The sequence below is a fragment of the Zootermopsis nevadensis genome, unplaced genomic scaffold (assembly GCF_977971745.1).
Source record: "Zootermopsis nevadensis isolate Lab colony 2312 unplaced genomic scaffold, Znev_1.0 Znev_ptg000012l, whole genome shotgun sequence".
NCBI lineage: Eukaryota > Metazoa > Arthropoda > Insecta > Blattodea > Termopsidae > Zootermopsis > Zootermopsis nevadensis.
The window spans coordinates 8,353,931-8,377,675 of record NW_028259144.1 but is presented as its reverse complement, the minus strand read 5'-3'; the positions used below and the strand labels follow the sequence as shown (position 1 = coordinate 8,377,675).

Sequence of the window (23,745 nt, the reverse complement as noted above, 5' to 3'; positions counted from 1 at the left end):
GGCGAATACTAACATTTTTAGGTTAAGTTAAAGCTGACAAGACTCACTAACAACTAATAAAGCTAACTTCTTTTTATTAGTTTTTAAAATTGAAATAGTACTTACTATGCGATAATTCAGGTTCTCATGGCGACAGGCATAAAGATGACTGTCTTCTGGGATATTGCACCGTGTAGTTTGGTACAAGTTTATCGATGTCACGGGAGCTTAAAATTAACACTTGCAACTTTCAGCTGCTTGCTGCCTCCATCGTCACAGAGATGACTCACGCAGTAAACACTTCTGAAACGTCGATAAACATTCAGATTACACCGACAATGCACGGGTTATCTCAAACAGTAGTAATTGTTGCACCGAAACTCCATATTGCTAGAGAAGTGATATTTTAGAGAAAACTATTTCGATATATCGATCTTAGTGTCGCAGTCGGATTTTCGACTACACCTAATTAGAAGTCCTATTTACATACATTCGATTCAAGTTTCACGTATAAACAGTTAAGCAGTTAACACGTTTTTTTTGAAAACACGACTAGTAAATTATTTTAATTAAGAATAGTAGTAATAATATTAAAAATAAATTTATCCTTGGTACTTAACATCACGCCATGCAGACGTATGGCGGAGTTGAGATATAGCTTTATTCATTAACCTCGGAACTAGCTCAAAATAGGGGTCAGGTGTTGGGTCATGTTAAGACGATTATGAACATAGCCTAGTATAATGTGGAAAACGTATGAACTCGTTGAGCAAATATTTATTAACTTCAGTAGTCGGGTTCTGATCTATAGTGCTATTTGTAAAGTAACTTAACCTTATGATACGGTAGATGTTACTTGTTTTCATGTGCTGATCTAATCTACAGTTGCATGACAGTTATTTAAACACAACATCGCTTTGAAATTAAGTGCAAGTGGGGGTCTCAGCTAGTGTTACAGATCTTTATGTAGTTATAACGCACTTAAAGTATTTTAAAGCTAAGTATTATTTTCATATTATACAAAAGTTGTTACTGAAAAGTTTCAAATTATATATAAAAAAATAAAACCGTGAAGTTCGTCGTAGGTAATTCTGTCATGCTTATCGCCCCAAGAGCGTATGGAATTTCTGGGTTGGAACGTTGTAGAAGGGTAGAGGAAGGTGACTGATGGCGGTGTCTACATTTAAAAGTCAAAAAGCGTTGCTCAAAATTTACATATTAATAACTGGGCTATGGAAATGCAATTATGCCCCACTGTCTCTACACTCTGTTAGTATTTGGAAGGTACTGAGTTCTGTATGCTGTTCAAGCTTAGGTATTACCTCACTGCTGACGGGTAATGTCAGTCGTCTGTTTCAGTATTCATCTGCCACAGGTCTGTGTTATTATCTACATCGACCTAGAAGTATCCTCAGTTCGAAAGAAAACAGAAATTTTTCACTTGCATGAAGTTTGCTGTGTTTGGTGTTTTGACTGTTATTTCATATCCCATGTCTGATCTTATCTATTTGAGCCGAGAATTAACTCGACCTTCAGACAGAAGTATCCATCTACGCATGCGCACAGCCGTTCTAACACGAGTTACAGAAACATATGCTGACTACTTCCGCGCATGCGAACAGCCGATCTATTACGAATTATAGAAAAGTCGACTGATCTCAGTTATCCATTGGTTTTCTAACCTTTTAGTTTTTAATTTCATTTTGTATTTTTATCATTTCATAATGTGTAAAGAATTTAGTGTATAATCGTGTTACTGGTAACACATTCCAAAAGATCAAATATCATGTAGTTTGCTCTATCTGTGAGACAAAAGGAGAAATGTTCATATGTCAGCGTTCCATATACAGTTTCGGATTCAAGTTCGAGGTAAGGCAGTACATAACCTTGCATAATTAAATTACATTTATACTCGGATTTATGTACAAAGGAGTATTTAAAAAGTAAGGGCTACATTGGAAATTTTCTTTGTATGAATGACAACATTGTTGAGGTCTGGTCAAGGTTAGACATTGACCTGATACGAGTGTTCAGCCATAATCTATTTGTGCCGAGTGTGACGTAAAAATAGGTTTCGCCGATAAATAACAACATTAATAACCATTTTTGCAGCAGTTTCCACATTAGTTACCCCACAGTTTCTAAAAATCATTGCTTGAAGATGCTTCATATTTTGTTCGTTTGTGGACGTGGATGGGAGTCCTTATCTGTCTGAATCAACTACTCTGGTTTGGATGCTTTTAAATATTTCGACCCACACGTACACACTTAATTGTGGCAAATAATTTTGTCTAAACTTAACATACAACTGTCGATAAATCTTTGCTGCTTTCATCCCTTCAAGAACCAACAAACAAAATACCCTGCTGAACCTCTGATGAAGAATTTATTTTTACTCTATGCTTATTCGGCGCAAACGGATTACAACTGAACCATATTCGCAGAATGTCGTCGTTTGACCTTGGGTTACAACATGACCAGGACTCTGCAGTGTTGCCAAACACACAACGAATATATTCTAATATTGTCCTTTTTTAATCTTTTTTGAATAAGAGTTTACATTTTCCTTGTTATTGTAATATTAATACACGGAGAGTCTTACACTTGTGTGAGACTTTATATAGCGCCCTAAAGGCAGAGGAGATGTAGACAGGCGATGCTTGAGTACAGAGTACTGAAGATAATATTTGGACTCGGGAAAACAGAGCGGAAGTAACAGGAGACCGGACAAAGTAGCATAATGACGACAAGATGGCAGAAATGCGTCTTCTCAGAGCGCTCCACGAATATTGAATGTCTGATTGTGAAAGTAACGGAGATATTAGCGAAGAACCAAGAGTAACAGACAAATAAAATTATGAAGATTCTAATAAAATAAATGACTGAAATAGGTTTTGTAGAAAGCAGGTTAAAATTAACATTTCCACGATGGAATTGTTTGTTGTTGTTTGTTGACTTTTGCATAGGAGATGTAAATTTTTTAATGAAAGGAAATGTATCCGTTTTATATACGAATAGCTGGTCACATCTGTGAAGTCTAAATTTTTACAACATCTTCGAATATTCAAATACTGCAATGTAAGAATTTGATGGCCAACGAATTTTATAAAATTTTCTGGTATTTTCACCTTTCTCATTATCAATACCAATTGAAAAAGGCTCACTGTCGGAAATTGTTTTTACAAATACTGCTTACTTTTAACATAGTTGCAAAGGAATTATCACATATTTCGATGACTTGTAAATATTTGAAGCCAGATATGTGGTTCAGGAATGCAATAAAACAACAGCTGAAAAATTACGCTTATAATCCATTATTTGGGTATTAAAAGAAAAAAAACATTTAAACACACATCAATAATATAACGGACATCGATAGAGTTAAAGTTTCTGAAACTGAAATTATTGCTAGTTCTTTTTATTTTAAAATTTGAAATCTTAAAACCAACTTTCTGTTCAACGAACAGTGTTTTACTGCACACTTTCGGATACAGTACGTAAAATTTCAGGTTCTCATGGCTGCTAGTATGAAATAGCTGTCTTTTGGGTTGTAGCGTCGTGTAGTCTGGTAGACGTTTATCGACGTTTCGGAGAAACTTTCTACGTTCATCATCACTGTGAAATACTGCACCCTGTAATTTGGTAGAGAGACATTGAAACGTCTAAAAACAGCTGGTTCCATGGTTGGAACTATTATTACTTTAACGTGTTGTCCCGAAGAAGTGGAGCCTCAGATCATATTTGAGCATAAAAGATTTAAGGTCATTGTAGTGAGATATAATTGAACAAGAATTTTTTGGGCACGCGTTAGTACAATAATTACCTAAGTAGTAACAATGATATTGTGTAACAGCCTGCATGACATACCGTGAAGAATGCCTTTTGAATGTTTGTGTACTCCAAAGAGTGCGCCTATCCAATCCTGTTTTGTAAAGTAAAGATGTCTGCCGTCAGTGTAACTCTGAAGTGTTTAATTTCGTTACGTTAAAGCAATTTATGTTGAGTCTGCAGGAAAGGCGACCTTCTTGGAGATTAATTTACTTGACCTCGCCTGGAGGACAGGGCCGATTCCCTGATGTCATTTAGGCTGATGTTATCGGCATATTAAACAAGTTCGACTGACGTCAGAAGAAGAATTATAAGAAGAAGAGGTTAGCTGAAGCTAAAAGCTCTCTTAATTCTGGCTGCTAATTATCTAATTACACAGCCCAACGCGACACTTCGAGGTTGATTTATATATAACGCTGGCTTTTCCAGGGTAAGTGGTCGCGTTCAAGGTCGAGAGAGAGAGTTGAAAATATACCTACAGGTTTTTAAGTGGAGTAAGTTAACTATCATTTCTGTTTGCATAAAACTAACATGGATAATAATAAATATTTGACACTTTATTGAAACATTGTCCTTTTACCACCTGCCATCTTCAGATACTTATCAGTGCTTCGACATATCGATTCATAGTTATTACGTGCTAGTTTTCTTTCGAACTATTATAGTGTATTATTTTTCTATTTTATAGATTGGCGTACACCGTATTTTATATAATGTTTTAGGGCTTGGGAAACTCAAAATCCCATTGCGCTTAAGCTACACCGTCTATATTTCATATCACTGACCTCAAAGGTTTGCCTGGACGTCCATGGCCCTGAAATTAATTACATTTTAATAGAATCTTTATTATTTTATTTCAAATGTCTAACTTCTGTAGAAAAGACTGTAAGGGTGGTAGCACTGGAGTCATAATATTTTATTTTTTAACAAGTATATCCGCATATTTTCTAAATATATCACTGAATATCAAGGATGTAAATTAAAACATATTTTAACCGTGGACTAACACGTTTTCACATAGGATATCTTCATAAACGCCAAGTATTAAATTAAATAGCATATCTGTAAAGAAATGACTGCTTTATTGTAACTTCAGGCCGTAAATTCAAAAGGAAGAATCAGGGTCATTACAGTGGAACCAAATGATGATTGTCACGTGTCTGTTTGCATTGTCATCGCGAGACATGTCGGCACACTTTGTCTGATGAAATGATCATTACCACAACCAGCCACGACTTCCGCTCTTCCTCGTTTATCTTTCTTATTCTCTTCCATTTTATATCACTTCCACTCCATTTCCTTCCTCCCTTTCTCTTTCTCCTACAAACTTAACTATATATTTTTTCTGCCCCCCCCCCGCCCCCCTACTAACTCGTTTTTCGTTCCGTATCATGCATATAAGTGACGTTTCTGATTTCTGTCCCCACCCACCAACAGTTTATCTCTCTTCATGTGTGTTTGTGATGTTGGCAGCATCTTTTTATTCCTCTGCCATCGAATCTTTACTCAGATCTCTTTATTCTGTTGTCCTTTCAAAAATTTTCTTTTGAATGTTACTGGGTTTCTTTTGTGTGTTATTTATGCTATAAGAAATAACGGAACACTAAACTTATCTGACGTAATCTTCTTTCAAGAATTGATGTAGCATTCTTTTCCTTATCATTCTATAAATTAAGTCTCAGCTTAACTGTAGTCCTCGGTTCAATATCTCCTGACGCTGTGTTAAATATTTTTAACATGTTTTATATAAACTCGTGTTAATGACTATTAAAGAATAATTAATTATTGTTATGTAATTTTCTTTGTATAAAAATCTGTAGATTCTGTTTCGAATCGTTAAACAAATTTAATGACGTTAAAATTGAAAATATGTACAATTTTATATGAAGACTTGTTTTGTAATATAAAATCCACATGGCTAGGTTAGGTTCTATTCAGGTCGCCGCTAGGAGCGCAATGGCACAATGTTTCTATCATAATTGGTCATCACTATGTGGATAAACTCTATTTTCTATGTTTAGAGCTACACAGCTCTATGTCCCAAAGTCAGCCATTTTAGTTGAGCCATTCTAATATTATCCATATTGTTAAATATATGATAATAAACAAATTTATATCATTTATACAATAGGGGTTGTTATGGATCGATATGGACATAATTGCATTTGATTTAGTGTTGTTAATGTAGGCCTTCGACATCAATCTTGATTAAAATCTGTCACACAGTTTTATACATTTATTTTCTCGTACCTCAGATACCATGTAGCGTAGAATTAGTCGTTGATATTGAATAATGAATTAGAAGGGATATGGAAGTAAGTGGTCGTGGCCTAGTTTAAGGTGCTATCCCTGCATTTGTCTGGGGGGGAACTGAGGAAGACTACGAGAAAACATAGTCATATTTGAACCCGGGACCTCCCGAATACGATACAGGAGTAACTTGTAGAAGGAAATGAACAATATTCTTTGGATTTATTATCTAAATTAGACGTTTGTTTTGTTAACTGTTTGAGAAGTGTTTGTTACAGCGACTTCTGTATATTTTACTACATTAAAACAGACATTTTTTACATCATTGTACGAGACACTAGGAACCTTTGCTTCGAGATAGAGATATTTTTTTTTCGATATTCATTTTTTTTGTGTGTACTTCTTTGAAGTTCATTTCATTTTCCACCGCCTTGTAAGTTCGATTTTCGCCTCCTTTTGATCTTTTTTCTTCTTCTAAAATTTGGCAGAGGATTCCACCTCCATTCGTCTTCAACTCGTTTTTAAACTTCGAAGTTGGAATCAACCAATTTCGAAGACTTTGCATTTTCTTCGTTCGTCTTCTAATTGCTCTACTATAATTATGCCTTCAAATTCGCTTCTTAAGAAAACTTCCTCAGGCATAAAATACGGATATACTTAATTGATTGTTTACCATAATTAGTTTTGTTAATTGAGCCGTAACAAATCATTAGCAGATATTCCTAGATAATGAAATTTCCCTCTCCTTTCCCGCAAAAATTCTAAGTAAGGGACGTGATACTCCTCAGGCAATTAAAGGGCCTAATATACACTTTTACTTTTCAGGCTAAATTCCCTACGGCAGAATATATCAGTCGTTCTTGGCTAAAAGATTTATTAGGAGAATCATATCTTATGTTTTTGTGAAATAATATTAGAGTGGTCAAATTAAATGAATAGAATGTTGGTTGGACATTTAACACGCACGGGGGAGACTAGAAACAAATATAAAATGCTAGCTGGGGAAATATAAAGAAAGGAGAACACTTGGCAGACGTAAATATAGATGCATCAAGATTAATATTCGATAAATTAGAACATAAAAATTGTACAAGTTTAATTTTACTCACTACAGAGCCCAGTGATAGGCTTTTGTGAATAAGATAAAGGTAATTTAGAGTTTTATAAGATCTCTAAATCTCAAGAAAGGACTAGATTTGTGGAGTTAATTTGTTCAGTTAAGGATTTCATTATATCAAGATTTAAATGCAACCATATTGCTTCTAAGGCAAAATTTTAATTCATGTGTGCCAAGACTTCAATTCAATTCAATTATTATTATTATTATTATTATTTAGTGTTCTGTCTGACGACAGGTCCATATGAACAGGATCCTTCCATCCTTTTCTCGGACTGGGACCTGTTCATATACGTTCTTGGCAGATGATCCAGAAGTGGTTTGCCATTGCCTTCTTCTGTGAGTGAATGGAGTAATTGTTGGGATGCCACGGAGGAAAACTCCGTGTTGCCTAGACCACGGCTTTGCCCAACACAAGTTATAAATTCGGGCACCGCCGGGAATCGAACCCGAGACCCCCAGGATTACAAGGCCAGCGTTCTAACCGCTAGACCACCGTGTTTGCCAACAGCAAGAAGCCAATAACAGGCAAACACAGATAATACATACAATAATAATGAAATAATAATGGATAATAGTAAACAAATGGATTAACTAAACTTATACATGTACAGTATTAAATGTAACTGCCAAGTACAGGCAAACCAAAAATAGAAACAATATTAACACAGAGCAAAAAATGAAGAAATATAAATAAAAACAAATAATCCACCTAGGGAACACTAATATAATTGTAAAACTTTAAAGAATATAAAAAAAACAGATAACGAAGCTAGTTCATCTACAAGACAACCTATCTAGATCATTTCCCTTGTTGAGAACGATCGCTCAAGGGAGACAATGTTTACGCTAAATACGTCCAAAAATTTACATACGTCATTTGCAGCGATGACGCACCTGGCTGAAGGACTATGTCTTAGCGCACTGCTCACACTAAAAGTAGAAAATTCTCTTATTTGCCTCGCCGGCACACGTAAACCAACAGTGTCCATAATGGAATGGCAATTTATTTTGCCCTTAAAGACATTAACAAGAAATAACGCATCGAGATGTCGTCGTCTGGAATAAAGTGTTCTAAAATTTAAAGTAGATATGATCAGTTTATTATAACTTTACTCTTATTATTTTAATTGTTTTTGATTTATTATAGCTTTTATATTAAGTAGTGAATGTACGAAGTTTCTAAATATTACACTGAATATTTACAAATTAAATTGAAGCATTTTTTATACTGAGATTAAACATTTATTAATCTTTCTACAATGCATTTATTGAAAAATTTAAAAGCCAACTGTCATTTAACGGCTCCCGGCTGAAACTGTGTGACTCACCTCCAAATTCTACAAGGTTTTATCGATACTATTAAAGTATCGATTCATAAAACAATAAAATGAACTTACCTATATTACAGCAGTTTCTGCCGGGTGCCAGGAAATGATATTTGCGTTCAACTTCATCAGTGAACGCGCTTTAAGTCTTAGATGGCATAACATGCATGTCCCTCTGTCCGTCCGCAAGTATCATCTAAGAAATTACGTCAATGTTTTGTCACAGTTTGGTATAGGGATGTACATTAAAATGTGTCAGGCGAATTTAGGATAATTTTTGTAAGTACCTGTCAGTATGTCCACTTAAAATGAAGCAGAAATTTAACAGTTAGTTACCGTATTTATCAAACTCGGTTCTTCGGAAAGAAATAGAACATTGAATTATTTTAAGCTGTTTTTGATACTCTGGATGCTTAGCCTAAATACAAGGAAGTTGTGTTTTTAATTATGCAGTGTGATATATGTGACGTAATTTAAGTTTAAAATATTTGATTAGATATACAACAAACAGATCTTTAGCTTTAACATATTAATAGGAAGACCAAAGCTGGATAAAAATAATCGATTTAACATACGTAATACCCCCAATATCGAATATTTACTTTTGATTTTATTTGTTTGGCGGAGTTATAATTTAGAAATTGCTTTATTAATCTATAGTGTTCTGGTTTAGGTGAAATCTCAAATCGTAATTGTTCAAAATATTGATAAATTTTTCCCATTTTTTCGTTTCTAAGTATTTGACTGTGTATTAACTTCTAATACTATAATTAATGGTAATATTAAACCATCTAAACATTCTCATCTTCCTGCCTATGTATAAATGATACAAATTCTACTTTTATATAGCGTGGCTTTGAATGCATAAACTCTAGACCTATAGGCTATGTATAAAACGTTATGATTGCAGAATGTTTTGTACCCTTATTTGTATTATTTTTTGTTTCCTGGAATATTTGTTTTCAGAGTACATGAGCCTCTCAATGTAAATATTTTCTCGTATGAAATATGAAATAAAATATTTAGAATTAAGCATAAAATTTTAAGCCTTTAGGCCTCTGTACGTAGGAACTAATACCCTGTTTACATAAACATAATTAAATATTATTAGTTTATATAACGTATCCTTATTAACTACAGAGGTTACACAAAATCGGTGATGAACTGGAATTTGGCGCCGCTGTATCTTTATTACGAGTAACTAGCGTTTTATCGACTTTATCAAATCCAGAATTTATACGTACAAAAATTTGATCATTTTCGTCAAAAATTCAGCAGAAATATTAAAGTAAAAAATTTCTGAGACTAGACAAAATGTATGAAATATAGAAGGCGAATCCTTGCCACCATTATTATGATTATTATTTCAGACAACTCGGTGTTCAATGATATATCGAGGACGTATCGAAAGGAATCTCAGAGAAATCGTAATTTTCACAGTTCATTTTATCGTGTTTTGATACGAAAATAGCTGACTATTCGGCGCGTGTATTAAAGATAACTCGTTTTTGATATTATGGCTAGCGATTATATAATACGATTTAATGAAAAAGAGGCCATATTTGTGGAAAATCGTGGATATCTGTGTTGGGATGTCCCGTGCAGTGCCGTGGGTGTAAGCCATTTTAACTGGCTCATAAGAATAGATCTTTCAGGCTTATGTAGCTTTCGCTTGACAGACTTCAACTCTTACGTTCATTAGCAATGCTAAACAATTTGAAACGCCCTCATACTGTACTATTTTTGCATTGCCCTGTCTGCAGTAGCCAGTAGCAATGAACATGGAGCCACGTGGTCAGTAAAATTTTTACAATGTAATATTTAAGTGATATTTAAGGATAAGTAGTTATAAAATTTGAAATACGTGACAATCTGTTGCGTAATTTAGAGAAGAAATTTGCTTGCAATAAAAGTTACGAAACTCATATTATAACTCATATTGTAGCACGCTTTTTCCACATTTAAAATTGTTGTTAGGAATATTTTGAATTTTTTCGCTTACTACAGAAACAAATTTACAATTTAGAAGAGTAACAATTTATGCTATATGAGACTTTCTCGGTGCTTAAACTAAATCGTATATAAATTCCTGATGATGGGAACAAAGATAGTCCCCGAAACGTATTTCTTTTGAACATTTAAGCGGTTTATAACCCTAGAAAATTTTATTGAACGGTTTGTGGGATTTATATTTCTCTATGGATCCCTGATGATAGGAACAAATATAGTCCCCGAAACATGTTTCTTTTGAACATTTAAGCTGCTGATAAACCCTATAAAATATTATTAAACGGTTTGTGGGATTTGTGTTTCTTACGGCAGTGAAGATGTTGATATTATTCTTTTAGAATTTAACGCTGATGTAGCCAACCTCGCCGAATAACTATACTTTTGGCAACAGAAATCGAATGATTTTCACAGCTGTCTAACAGGAATCCTATTAGTTTACTGAGTCTGTTGTTCACTGTGAATAACTGATAGTATATTAGCTGGTCGAGACATCCCATGCTTTTATGGGGCATGAATTTTTATTACCGTGTTCAAAACAGCCCGCCATTAGTCCCTATCCTGCGTCAGATTAATCCAGCCCCAATTCTCACACTCATGAATGGTCAAACGTCTATTACATTTCATAACAAAGCATCATTTCTTGCTTTTCGTTCTCTTATATTCTTCTACAACAAACCATCTGAACGAAAGATCAATAATTCATATGTAATTGTGGTTACGAAGCCCCATATTACAACAGCAAATTTATGTTTCAAATATATCTTTTCACCGGAAAACATATTGACTTGTTACGGTTTTATACGAAACTTATTATGTTTCACCCATATGATATTTTACATGCCTGACTGAAAGGAATAGACTGTTTGAGAAATCTAGACATAGATGGTAGTTTAATACTAAAATGTATTTAGAGACATAGGCAATGGAGATATAAAATGGATTGATCTGGCTTCGCATATTGACTACTGTTGGAATCTTCGGTAACCAATGTTTGTGTTTTATAAATGGTATGGAATTTCTTGAATACAATAGCCGTCAAACTGTGTGGTTCAAGGCCACAAAGAACTTAACTACTCCCTTTTCCGTTCGGCTCTAAGTCAATAGTTTAGCGTTAGATTTGTCCTCTTGTGTGTGCGCTTTTCCCTCTTCATCGTAAAAGGTTTCATTTAAAATAATCTGCCCTGAGAAATTAAATTAAATTCAGATCCATACGTCTTAATTACCATATTATATTTCAATATTATTTTTTCACATACGTCTTAATATCCCAAGTGAGCTCCTTTAATGAAATTTCCAACTCTTAAATTTGAATCATTTTATTTCGTACGTAGTGTACACTAGTCTGATGCAAGGCATACTGGGTAGAATTTATGAACTCATAAATTCTCCCATTTTATGTAACAAATTACTTAATATTATGATGAAAAATTTTCTGCAGTTTAAGAACTTTTAAAAGGTTCCCATGGTAATTTCTGTACTTCTATAATATAAAGAAACGATTCATGGTCGTTTTATATTATGTAATATGTTACAACAAATTTAATTTTCCTTTCCGCCATTATTAATTATTAATCTCCATGGAGTGAAATAAATTTACGCTCTGTCAATATTTTCATGGATGGCGAGGTAGCCTAGTCAGTGTTACACGACCACGAACCGGATGACCAGGGTTAGTATCCCCGGAAGGTAAAGAAAAATAAAAGCTACACTTGCTGTCCTCCCACATTCTTCCATGGCGTGTAGTACAAAAACGTTTTGTTATTTTTTATATATGTTCGAGAATGCAGTTTTCTAAGACAAAAAAGATTTAGTCACTGGCCCGTCTGTGAAATATATTTATAAACCTCATTTCATTACTTAATATTATGGTTTATAGGTTAGGGTTGAACGGAAACTTTCTGGGCATGCGCTCTGCATTTGTTTGTGTTTCTTAATATCAAACTACGTCAAAGATAATTAATACTATCAGATAGTTACATATGTAGATATTAATTAAAATACAGACTCTGAGTGTGTAACATAATACACTTTTTCATTAATATCTATAACTATGAGACTAGTGACGTCTGTCATAAGTTACGTCAGAGATTGACGTATTTATAGGTTATGTTAGTGTGGTGGCCTAAAGCAGTGTTCCACGTTTTAGATTTCTGTGATACTGTACTTATATGCATCATCTTATTAAACATTTATTAAATCCGCATTCTTCTAACACAACATATTCATGGGTTTCGTATTCTCAGGATGAACAACGAGCATTTCCCTCAACAACATTACCAGTTCATATTTGAAACAGAAATTAGTTATGTTTTCTTTGCGGTAGGAACTGTTTTTTAAAATTATTATCTAGATGAATTTCGGGTTTCTAAGGTCCAATTGGTGAATCACGACTCCAGAAGACAATTCATGGGTTATCAATGCCAGATCTGATGCGTATAATAAAACAGATTATAATAATTTCAAAAAAGGAAAAAGTGAAAGCTGTTAGGGTATGGGAACTGTTGTAGATTTTAGGTCGGAAAAATGTGTGCCGTCGTAAGTGAGGAAATGTAGGGAGAGTGGGTGGCAGAAAAGAATAAATGAAAAAAAAGAGAAATTTCGAGACTGGCCGAGAGAAAATTTCATTACTCTGCAAACATAAGACCCCAGTGTAATTTCCAGCTGGAAAAAAATTATATTTATTTGATGCGACTGGTTTGTCCGGCCCTGTGAACAAAGTAATTGACCTTCAGGCTTCATAAAAGAAGGGAGATTTCTAGACAAACCGAGTGTATTATCACATTTTCATGAAGGACTCTGGTTTATGGAGTTGTCTACTGACTGTCGCCTAGTGAAATGAGATAAAGAAATATTGTTAATCTTTAATGGTGACACTAATATGGTTAAAAATATTTTATTTCGCGTATAATATTGTTTAAAGTAGGAGAAGATTCTGTTATGATGTGATTTCGACCACTGAATGAATCTTTCAAGATGTCTGTCCTACCTTGGTAAAGTAATTTAATCTATAACAGGAACATGAACGGAGAAACGAAAGTGAACTTCGATATTTCACCCAGAAATCAAGAAAATGTATTTAATTTAGTATTATTATGCAAATATAATAAGTACTTGGTACATGTAACGACAGCATCGCATTGTTTAGGCTGAGATCATCGGCATGTTTGTAATTATAAAAACAAAATAATTTTAAGTAAATTTATTTATAGGCATAATTTACTTATCTTAACTTCATTGATAGATAATCTTTATTATAATAATTTATAAAGTATTCTGAGACTTTATCGTATTATTATTTTAAAAACCTTGCTGTATGGAGCAGATTATATTTTAAGAATTTAATCATTTCTCATTTGGTCAAGAAATTCCCAACCCCCAAGATATTTACCGTGTATAAAACGCTTACCACTGGAAACCATCTTAAGGCAGTTGAAATTAATCCGTATCGTTTTACCCTATTTTTCTAAGATACATCCTTCTATCTATATACGTCTCTATCTGTCTCTTACCTTTAAGTTCTTCAATATCTTGTGCGTATTTGTCATCTTAACCTATAATCATACAGTTATACAGAATGTTACAGACACCTTACATGAAATTACTAATTTTGCTAGCATATAAAACGTTTTCATAGTAAGGATATTTGAATTACTGAAATTTGCTTCATAAAATACGAGATAGTCTCAAAAATCAAATTTAATTTAGTGTAAAAAGTGTAGGCTGCTACTGAAAACAAGATAAACAAAGATGGCTGTCTTCTGGGTTGTAGCGCCGCGTAGTGTGGTAGACGTTTACTAACGTTTCAGAGGTCGTTAGTAAACTTCTATCACACTACATGGCGCTACAACGTTACTCTCGTGGGAAACTCATATCTTATAAGCAAACAAAGTGATTTTAGGTTCTCACGGCGACGATTATGAAGATGGATGTCTTTTGGAATGCCTCGCCGATCATATAGTTCGGTGGGACATAAGCTGTTCAGTGCACAATTGAGTAGACTGTCAATATTTGACCAATGTTTCGGAGGAGTTTAGTGTCTCTATTTTTAGGGCGATAAACACACGAACTTTGTTCACAGTTTACCTCTGTACATATTTCTCACCTCTGTGTAAAGCTCCTGAAATATTTCAGTACCGTGTATCAAGTGATACGGTTTATTCATCTGTAAATTGCTCTCCCCAGAGGAAACCATTTTCATACAGGATTCTTGGAAATTAATCGTTCACTTAAAGAAAACGGAGTTTAAATTAAGATAATTCAGTTGGATAAAGGAAGCATGAGAAATTTTGTATTCCTTTTAGGTGATAAAATCAAAATCAAAAGTTAGTCTCATATCATTACTTTCTGCTTTGAAGACACGTAGCTGTATATAGCATGCAAAAACCTAAAAAGAACCTTAAAAAATTGCGTATAATGTTGTACTATAGAGCAAATTATCAGTGTTTCACGAGAGGCAAAAAAGAAAAATATATATAAGCTTTCAAAATAGTAATAATTTCATTATTTTCATCTTTCAAAAATAAAAGTTACTGAAAACTACAAACTGTCATCTCCCGAGTTCTCATTTATATATTATTCAGGAGATGAGATGGAATCAAAATCTAAAGCCATCGTATTTCTTGACTAGACTGTTATTAATACCAATTATTTTCTTATACAGAAGTTAATATCAAAACACATAGTAATCTTCCATAGTTATGAACAGAAACTACAAGTCTACAACCGACAGAGGATAGTGGGTAATTACCACTGTTAAAACCGAAATAACAATTTCCATGTAGGATTTGAGGTTTCCACGGCGGTGAGTCTGAAGATGGCTGTCTTCTGGGTTGGGCGCAATTTCCATGTATAACCTTATCCAGAAAATATTTTTAGACCATCTTTTAAATCTTACAGACATTTTCAAGACCTTCTAGTAAATGACGCAATTAAAATTGTTGTAGATATTACGTAGCGTAATTCCTGCTATCTCAGGGTAGGGTCCTGTGGCTGTCTTGTGTGATAATGAACCTTTAGGTTCTGTAAGAACATTTCATGTCCTGACAGTATGAATCATGGGCTGGTTATTAGAAAATCCTTATAACTAACAAACTCCATGAAGTAAAGATGTTCTTCAGAAGCTGACACTTATTAGCTTATTTAATTAAGAAATTACGTGTTTTGTATGGAATCCGATGGTTCGGTACCGTGTTCACATAAGCCCGCCACGAGTAATATTTTTATAAAATTTTAAAGACAAACGGCATGTACAGAATGTACAAAAATATATACACACAACCATTTCATATATTAGAATTGTGTATAAATATATCCTTTTGGGACGCCTGTTTATAACACATGCTACAACTAACACTAATTTTGCATTTGACCTACAAAGTGTTATTTGTGGGTTCCGTGTGATTATCAGAATATAAATTATTTATCTAATCAACATTAACCAATTTATCTTTGTATTGGAGTGGTATTTTTTGTGTAAGAACTAAAGGTTTAAATATTATTTTGATGAGATCCGTGTTTCGAAGGGTTAACGTTATCATTCTGTCTACAAATTCCCAATAGGCAACCATATTTAAACAAAATTTGTTTAATTTTTTTGAAAAATAAAAATGTTTACTTTTTAGAAGTTATTTCTGCCTCCATTATCAGCTATGAAACGTTGTTAAAGTTCTACCAGACCACACGACGCTCAACCAGAAGACAGCCATCTTTGTACTCAGTAATGTGAGAACTTTAAATCCTACTAAATGAACACTTTAATTTTAAATACTACGTCACAAATGGTTTATTCTGCTTTTAAATATATTCTTTGTGCGAACTGGGAGTGTTGTATTTCAGATACGCTCATGAACACTCAACTTATTCTAAACCAAAACTTTCAACAACATAAAAGCTATCGAAGGACCTGTCATGCAAATGTTGTTGTCATAATGTTTCATTATCCAGAGCTGTGGCTGTTAGAAGTTTAAGATCAAAAGACGAACACCAAACACCGAGTTCCTACGTCCCATGCGCCAAGCCCAACAAACAAACTCGAAGCTTTGGTTTGCTGTTGCAGAGAAGATGATTACACGATGTAATGAATGTCATGTGCGTGACCGCTGTGCTTACTGCACGGAATGAAGTGTCCAGAATTGTCGCACAAATATACGTTTACAGTAACATGCCCTGTCTTTAGTAACTTTGAGAATTTAAGTACTTATTTTTCTACGTTCTACATCCTTAAGAGTTTACTTAAGTTTGGTTTAGACAATTTAAATTTTTTCCAGAACATCTGACGGTAAATTACTGTTGTCGGGACGAATTTAAGTATTCGAGGTCGTGGGATCAGAGGGGCTGGAGGGTTAGTAGATAAAATTATACTACGTATCCTGTAAACATTTCCCAGTGGCAGTAATTTGTAACTCGCTGTCTCAGTTTCTAGACGGCAATGTTTTTAATTTACATAGTACATGGATTTGTTTCACTTTTACTCTGAATCTGATGACGTAGGCGAAATAAATGATTTGGTCCTTGGTACTATACTATGACGCAAGTATCTGGTGGTATTATTCGAAGTGAGCTTGTGACGAATACGAAAAAATAGCTGTATTAAAATGACGTAGGCAGACTTAGGGTGTCCAATTTTTCCACTGACTGATCTCACATTATAGCTGTAGAACTCATAAAATTGAAAATACATTTTAGTTCTTAGAGAACAAATGTTCGCTTAGTTAGTTTAAAAATACATCACGATTTGAAGAACTCAAAGATTCATTGTCGTAATCATGAGACTTTGTCTTAGTTTGTGTTCTTAATGAGATGAATCAACAAACACCCTATTTTTTAAATTACCGTTTTAATATTATCCTCTCATCTGATCCAGGTTTTTACAAGTGATCTCTTCCCATTAAGATTTTATAATAAATTTTATGTAAATTTCTCATCCTTATCATACGTGGTTCGTGCCTTAACCATCTATTCACCTTTAATCATTAACTCTAGTTAACTTATATCAATGTAGTTTTGCGGCACTTAATTCTGCATTTACATGGTTCAAAATTAAAGTGGACACTATATTCTTAACTGTACCTTGTAGTAGTTTGACGTAATGTTAAATGTCACTGCCGTAAGTCAATTCAGATATAGCTGGCGCCGTTCGCAATAGTCAAAGTTTAAATTCAAGGTAAACTTTGGTAACTTTAAAAACTTGTATTTTTAAAATACATATACCATACGCGTTTTTTTAAAGTTTAATTTAGAAAAAAATTATAGTCTTTTCCCTTTTCCTATTTGCATCAGTTGGTTTTTAAATTGTGACGTTTCAGTGTCTCAGAAACATCTGTTGCTTTGAATCTTGGTATTGCCGAGAGCGCTTGTTACTACGTACGTATGTGTAGTTCAAAGAAAATATATGCTCTTTTCGTCTTAATTTCACTTTTTCGGATTTCCAGTCAAGGCTTCTGATTTTATGTTTTTTGACACAAAGAGTTATATTCTAAGGAATCTCCCCGAAGCCTCATCCCTCCCCTTAAAATTAATTTTCCTCCCCTATACATTTTTCACAAAGCGGCCAAATAAGCGGACTGACGGTGTTTGTTTAATTACGTATTCTTCAGATCTGTTACAAGACTTTAAGTAACGGGGCGGGGGAATTAATCTTTTGAAGCAAAAGCTCGTCTAAATAATATTTAAGAATTCATTCCGTACCGCTTAGAAAACACAACTTTTCACCATTACAAAGATTAACTCGTTTATACTGTTTAAATAAATAATTCCTGTTTACAGCGACAATCATACTGGACTCATGAACACAAAATAAAGAGTTATTCATTGTTAAAGTAGCTGGTACATATAAAGTATTTGCTCCATTATAAGACACTTTTTCAATTTTTGAAAGTTTTGAAGTCCGATTTCGTCTTAAAATCGATCTAGCCTCTTTTTCTCCTAAAAATCTGTTGTTATATCAATGGTGCAACTTACAATCGATTGCGTCTTAAAATCGATATAGCGTATTTTTCTCCTGACAATCTATTACTACAACAACGGCGTATCTTACAGTCGATTGCGTCTTAAAATAGAGGAAATATGATACTTATTATTGAAATTTAAATGGTTAAAACAGGGAAAATAAATATTGAGAAGAGTCTTTATTTTATGGATTATGACACTGTGTACTTTTTATATGTTATTATTAAAGTTTCGAAGAAACATGTTACTTCTATCTTCAGGGTAGGAAAACATTGAGGCGATTCGTTCCGGTGAACAGTTAGTAACCATCTCTAAGACCGCATGGCGACAAAGCACAGGAGACAATCCACATTTTTACCCTGCGAGAACTTCACATTTTCTGTTTGTACGATTCAAAAACTGAATCGATACAAATCGATTAGATTAACAAATACACATATCGCTGTAGTAGGACCCACAAAGGTCATGTCATGTTATAACCTGCTTGCGTTAGTTCTTCACTTGTCTTCACACAGTCCAGATGCAAGAATGTATGTTTTACAAATGCAACGAGTGTTCATTGTCGAACACTTCCTTACATCTCGGTATTACTTGACTTGTAAGAATGAGTTTGGGAAAAAAATTAGCGATTATCTTGTGTCAAAAGACGACGATATCTCGTCTGGTTAGCGTGCAGGACAGAAAACATTTAGGCCAACCTTCGCTTTGACGATATCCCTCAAAATATTTTATTATTTGGACATTTTCATCACTTAACATATCATAATTTCAGTTTCCTGATTTAAATGTAATTTGTTTTTTTGACAAATATAATATGAGTCAGGAATAAGTTTTGTGATGTCTTGATCATTCTTTATAACTGAAGACTTTGGTACAAAACAGTATAGACAAATCATGTTATTGGCTGTTACAATTATTAAAACGGTAGGAAGTATAACACGATGTTATTACGTAAGAGACAAGATTGAGAAGAGTAAATGTTTTAAATCAATGTTTGTCCCTTCAAAGCAAATGCAACATGTAACATATCCTCTTTTTGCATCAAAGTTTTGAAATGTTGCAGACATGTGCCACTGTTGCAAGTAGAATCTATCGTACGCTCGCGGGAGTCAGTAGGTGTTAGCGGTGGGTGGTTCTGGGAGATTTTTGAGCCCTTAGAGTCCGGAAACGTCCGGATTTCCGGACCGACTCCGTTGAGGTTCCATCTCAGCAACTTTCCCCCCGTCCAAAAGCTGTAAAAGAGAAATTTCACTAGTTTTTAGCCAACACAGATTTGTTGAACGATGATTCCATTTCAACACGCTGTCCTCCTCACACCTGAGCCAGCAGTTTTTTTTTGTAAGCTCGACATATTTTGTGTAGGAAGTTTTTATTATTTCGGAACGTTACATTCTATTTAATGGGTTTTGAAGGAAATTCAGTGGCGTATCAAACTTTTTACCCTTATTCTACTAAAAATCACGGACAATTTTATTTTACCAGACACACCGTTGAGGGCCAGAACAGTAGAAATACATTTGAATCGCATTTGGAATGTACCGGCTTTGAATCCCGACCAAGAACCAGCCAATATGATTTAATACTTTTCCCATTTTCCTCGGTTTCTCCTTAAAAGTTACGGAAGTAAAATCTTTAGATGTTATTTTGATGAGATTTGTTCAAAATTATATTTTCAACTTATTTTAACCTGGCTTTAAACTGGAGTTATGAGTCTACTTTACTGTTCTATCGTAGGTACAGACAATAATTATGAAGGAGAGGAATACTGAAGTAATTGTAGTGTGCAGTATTTCTGCCTAAATATCGCTTGTGTCTCGAGTATGTCATATCGTGAAATTATTCACTCTGTCTCAGCTAAAATTTCCAGTAATTTTCTGTGACACTAATGAAAATAGTGATTGATGTTGAAACATGATAAATTAACAAAATGACGAGGGTAAGAGGAGAATCTGTCGTAGGTTGCCTCAAACTCCTTCCCATGATTGTCTTCAGTAATGCGAAAAACAGGTACCAGACAGAGCTAAATTAATTCAAGAATAGTCTGTAATAACGAAGAAATCGTATTATTAAATAAACGTATTAAAATCTTTAACATAACTCTTGTTTTTATATTCGATAATTGTCGATTTTGAAATTTTACTCGGAAATCGGTTGATTTGTTCGAGATTGAAAAAATATCGAAAATATACAACGAACTCTTCCATATTCTTTCAAATTCATAATCCAGAATTGTCTTACTATTGTGTATCCTATACCTATGAAGTTATAAAACGTAATTAAATAAACCGAATGCGTTGTCACTACTTTTAATTAAGCCGCTTTCTTCCAAATCTGTCGCAACAAATATGATTATTTTGTCATTTCATTCAAAGCTCAACAGATGGAATAAAGTCGATAATAAAATTAAAATAAGTCCGTTAATGAACGAAAGTAGCAAAACAAAAATCAGCAACGTTTTATAAACACATGAAAAAACAAAAACAAATGTACCTAAGGCATTCATGTAAATTTGTGTTAAAACAGATTCCGCATGTAAATATTTCTGAGTTTAAACTACTGTTGTATCGGAACGCCTGAAGTGGTTTGTTAAATAAAATAGTTTTAAAAAGACATGTTCTTATTTGTTTTGTACACATAAACCTATGCCTCAAACTGTTCAGTTATTTAACACATCAAATTATCATCATCAGCATCAACAATTAAGAATTACGCCTTGTGGTCTGTTCCCGCGACCTCTGTGAACGGCCATATAAACTTACATGACGTTTAATTTCATGCAGTTGTTTCAAATTTGTCATTAACTGCTATTATTAAGGTCCTACGAATGGAGAAGTCACCTTATTACACGTAATTTCGAGTATTGCATGTTGTACAGTAAGTCCAGGATAATGCCATGTGTTTAGAGCATCCAATTGTTTTAAGCAGATTATGGAGCGAGAAAGCTACAGCTTTCAATATCCCACAAGTTCCTATTGTCTATAATGAATTATATTTACATAAACATCCACCATACTCAGGTACTTCATATCCCATAAACATGATCTTATTTAATATAAGAAACCCACAGATTCAAGAGCATGTACCAGAAATTGGGTAGTTCTTTAACGACGCTCTGTCAATTACATCATTTTCTAAGCATTTGATGGGATAAAATGATGATTACAGGTGAATTTCGTCATTTGTGCTTTTCGACATCTGCAGTTTTATTCAAATATCATCAATAAGAGTGTCAGTATTCTATCCTTGGCTACGGTAGAAGTTGCGCGCTGAAAGTCTGGTCATGGTGGATTAATTTATAAAATATTTAACTGTATTAAATGAAGCGCATATGTTTTATAGTATCAAATGAGATGTGACGATAGTGAAAGGGTAAGGATTTGAAGAATGAGATCGTTTTATGTTTTAATATATTTTAGGATTTTTATTGAGAGACTTTGAAAGGAGACAGGAAGATTCATCAGCGTTATGCGGTAGCAGTTTAGAGATATAAGTTGGATTTCTTTTAAATATAAGTTTAAAGTGTGTTACGTCGACACTGGATCTAAGCGACAACTTAAGTTTTCTCACACGTGACAGTAATGTAAAACAGTGAGTGAAAAGAGATAATCTTGTTGCAGATGCTGGGGGTGAAACCATGCAGTTGCAGTGTCTACTGCTACTGCTTTTTGCACTGATGTTTACTCTGCGTGTCATCCACAGCATCCTGGTGGTCAATTGCATCCCAGAGTGCATCTGCCTTTCGCAGACACAGGTAAGACCCTCTGGTGCATGTCTTAAATGCTTGCCACGTTCATACCATGGAGCATGTGTAGTTAAATGCCAGACTCCTTTATATCCTACTGTAGAAATGTAAAATGTCCCCTGTAATGCAAGTTTTATCTTTGTCATGGTCCGTAAAAGAAATTACTGCGATCTTGTAGCAGGAATTGAAATCCTTGTAGTGATACGAGGTGCGATCGGAAAGTTTCTAGACTGCGCGTATAAAAACCCGTACACTTATCTCAGGTATTAAATTCATCCACCACCCTCGAAGTAGTTCCCCTGGGAGTGAACACAACGATCCCAGCGCCGCTGCCAAGCCTGGAAGCATCCCTGGAAATCTTTCTTTGTCAGCCTGTCAAGCACCATCTGCGATTCTGCCTGAATCTCTTCTATCGTCTCAAATCTCCTTCCCTTTAGCTGAATTTTCATCTTTGGGAAGAGGAAGAAGTCACACGGAGCTTAGAAAGGAAGTTGGGGTCGGTTCTTGCAAGATCTTTGAGTTCCTGACAAACGAGAAGTCGATTCTGCTTCTGGTCCTCAGACAGGATGCGTCGCATGTGGAGTTCTTCCTTTAGAATCAGCTGACAGGTCCCATAGCCTATCCCAACAATGTCGCACAAGTCGTTGATGGTACGACGTCGGTCTTCGTGAATGGCCTGCCAAATCTTCGTAACATTTTCGGGCGTTGTGCTCGAAGATGGTCGTCCAGAACGCTCGTCATCATCGACAGAGGTTCGGCCGTTTTCAAAACGTGAATGCCACACAAAAGTTTGTGCACGACCCATTGCGGACTCCCCAAATGCTTGTTTTAGCATTTCATAGGTTTCCGTAGCCGTTTTGGCGAGTCTTTGGCAAAATTTGATGCACACGCCATTCCGAAATCGCAGGAGGGTCGGTGTAATGCACTACCAAAACGCCCATAACTAAGAAACAAATGCTAATTCGATGGTGCCGGCTGGCACACTGATTCACTATGAATGTAGGCCGCACCCGCTAGCGGCAGAAGCTCGTACTACATCCGGTTCGCCCGCTATTGACACAGTCTTGAAACTTTCCGATCGCACCTCGTATAGAGTCTTTTTCCCTGCCGACGTTTCGGATGTGTTTGCTGCCTCCATCATCACTATATGATAATGAAGGAGCTGTCGTAAAACGTTGGTAAATGTCTACCAAACGGAGTAAAAACCTAGAAGACAGAAATCTTAAAGTGTATAACAAATATCAGAAGCTACAGATTCCCTTTAAATTACTTATTACATGGCTGTTTACTGTGTAACGAACGGATATAAAGTTTGAAGACAAAACTCGCTCTGTGACGAATATTCGACCGCTTTTAAGCCCTTAAAACAGTCAAGATTCCAAGTACAGGACATGAGCATGGCTGAAGTCTGCAGTCGGTTGTGTTGCAGAAAAGTCTCAGCAGATGGTGCTGGTAGCGTTCTCTGTATCTCCCTAATCTAGTCGCTGACGCGTGGCGAACCGTAGTAGAAACCCAAAGACTTCCAACTCCGTGACTGTAGCATT

General features: G+C 34.8%; 1 protein-coding gene across 3 annotated transcripts in view; it reads left to right on the top strand.

Moving 5' to 3' along the window:
* The window catches only part of LOC110832951 (uncharacterized), a 199,139-nt gene that overhangs the window by 160,296 nt on the left and 15,098 nt on the right, over positions 1-23,745 (top strand). For 2 of the 3 annotated variants that reach the window (XM_022070455.2, XM_022070473.2), the window contains exon 2: positions 22,077-22,210. In XM_022070455.2, the coding sequence (XP_021926147.1) occupies positions 22,077-22,210 (134 nt within the window). Of the gene's footprint in view, positions 1-1,598; positions 1,849-22,076; positions 22,211-23,745 lie in introns of those variants that run through there. The other variant, XM_022070445.2, reaches the window with a different exon arrangement.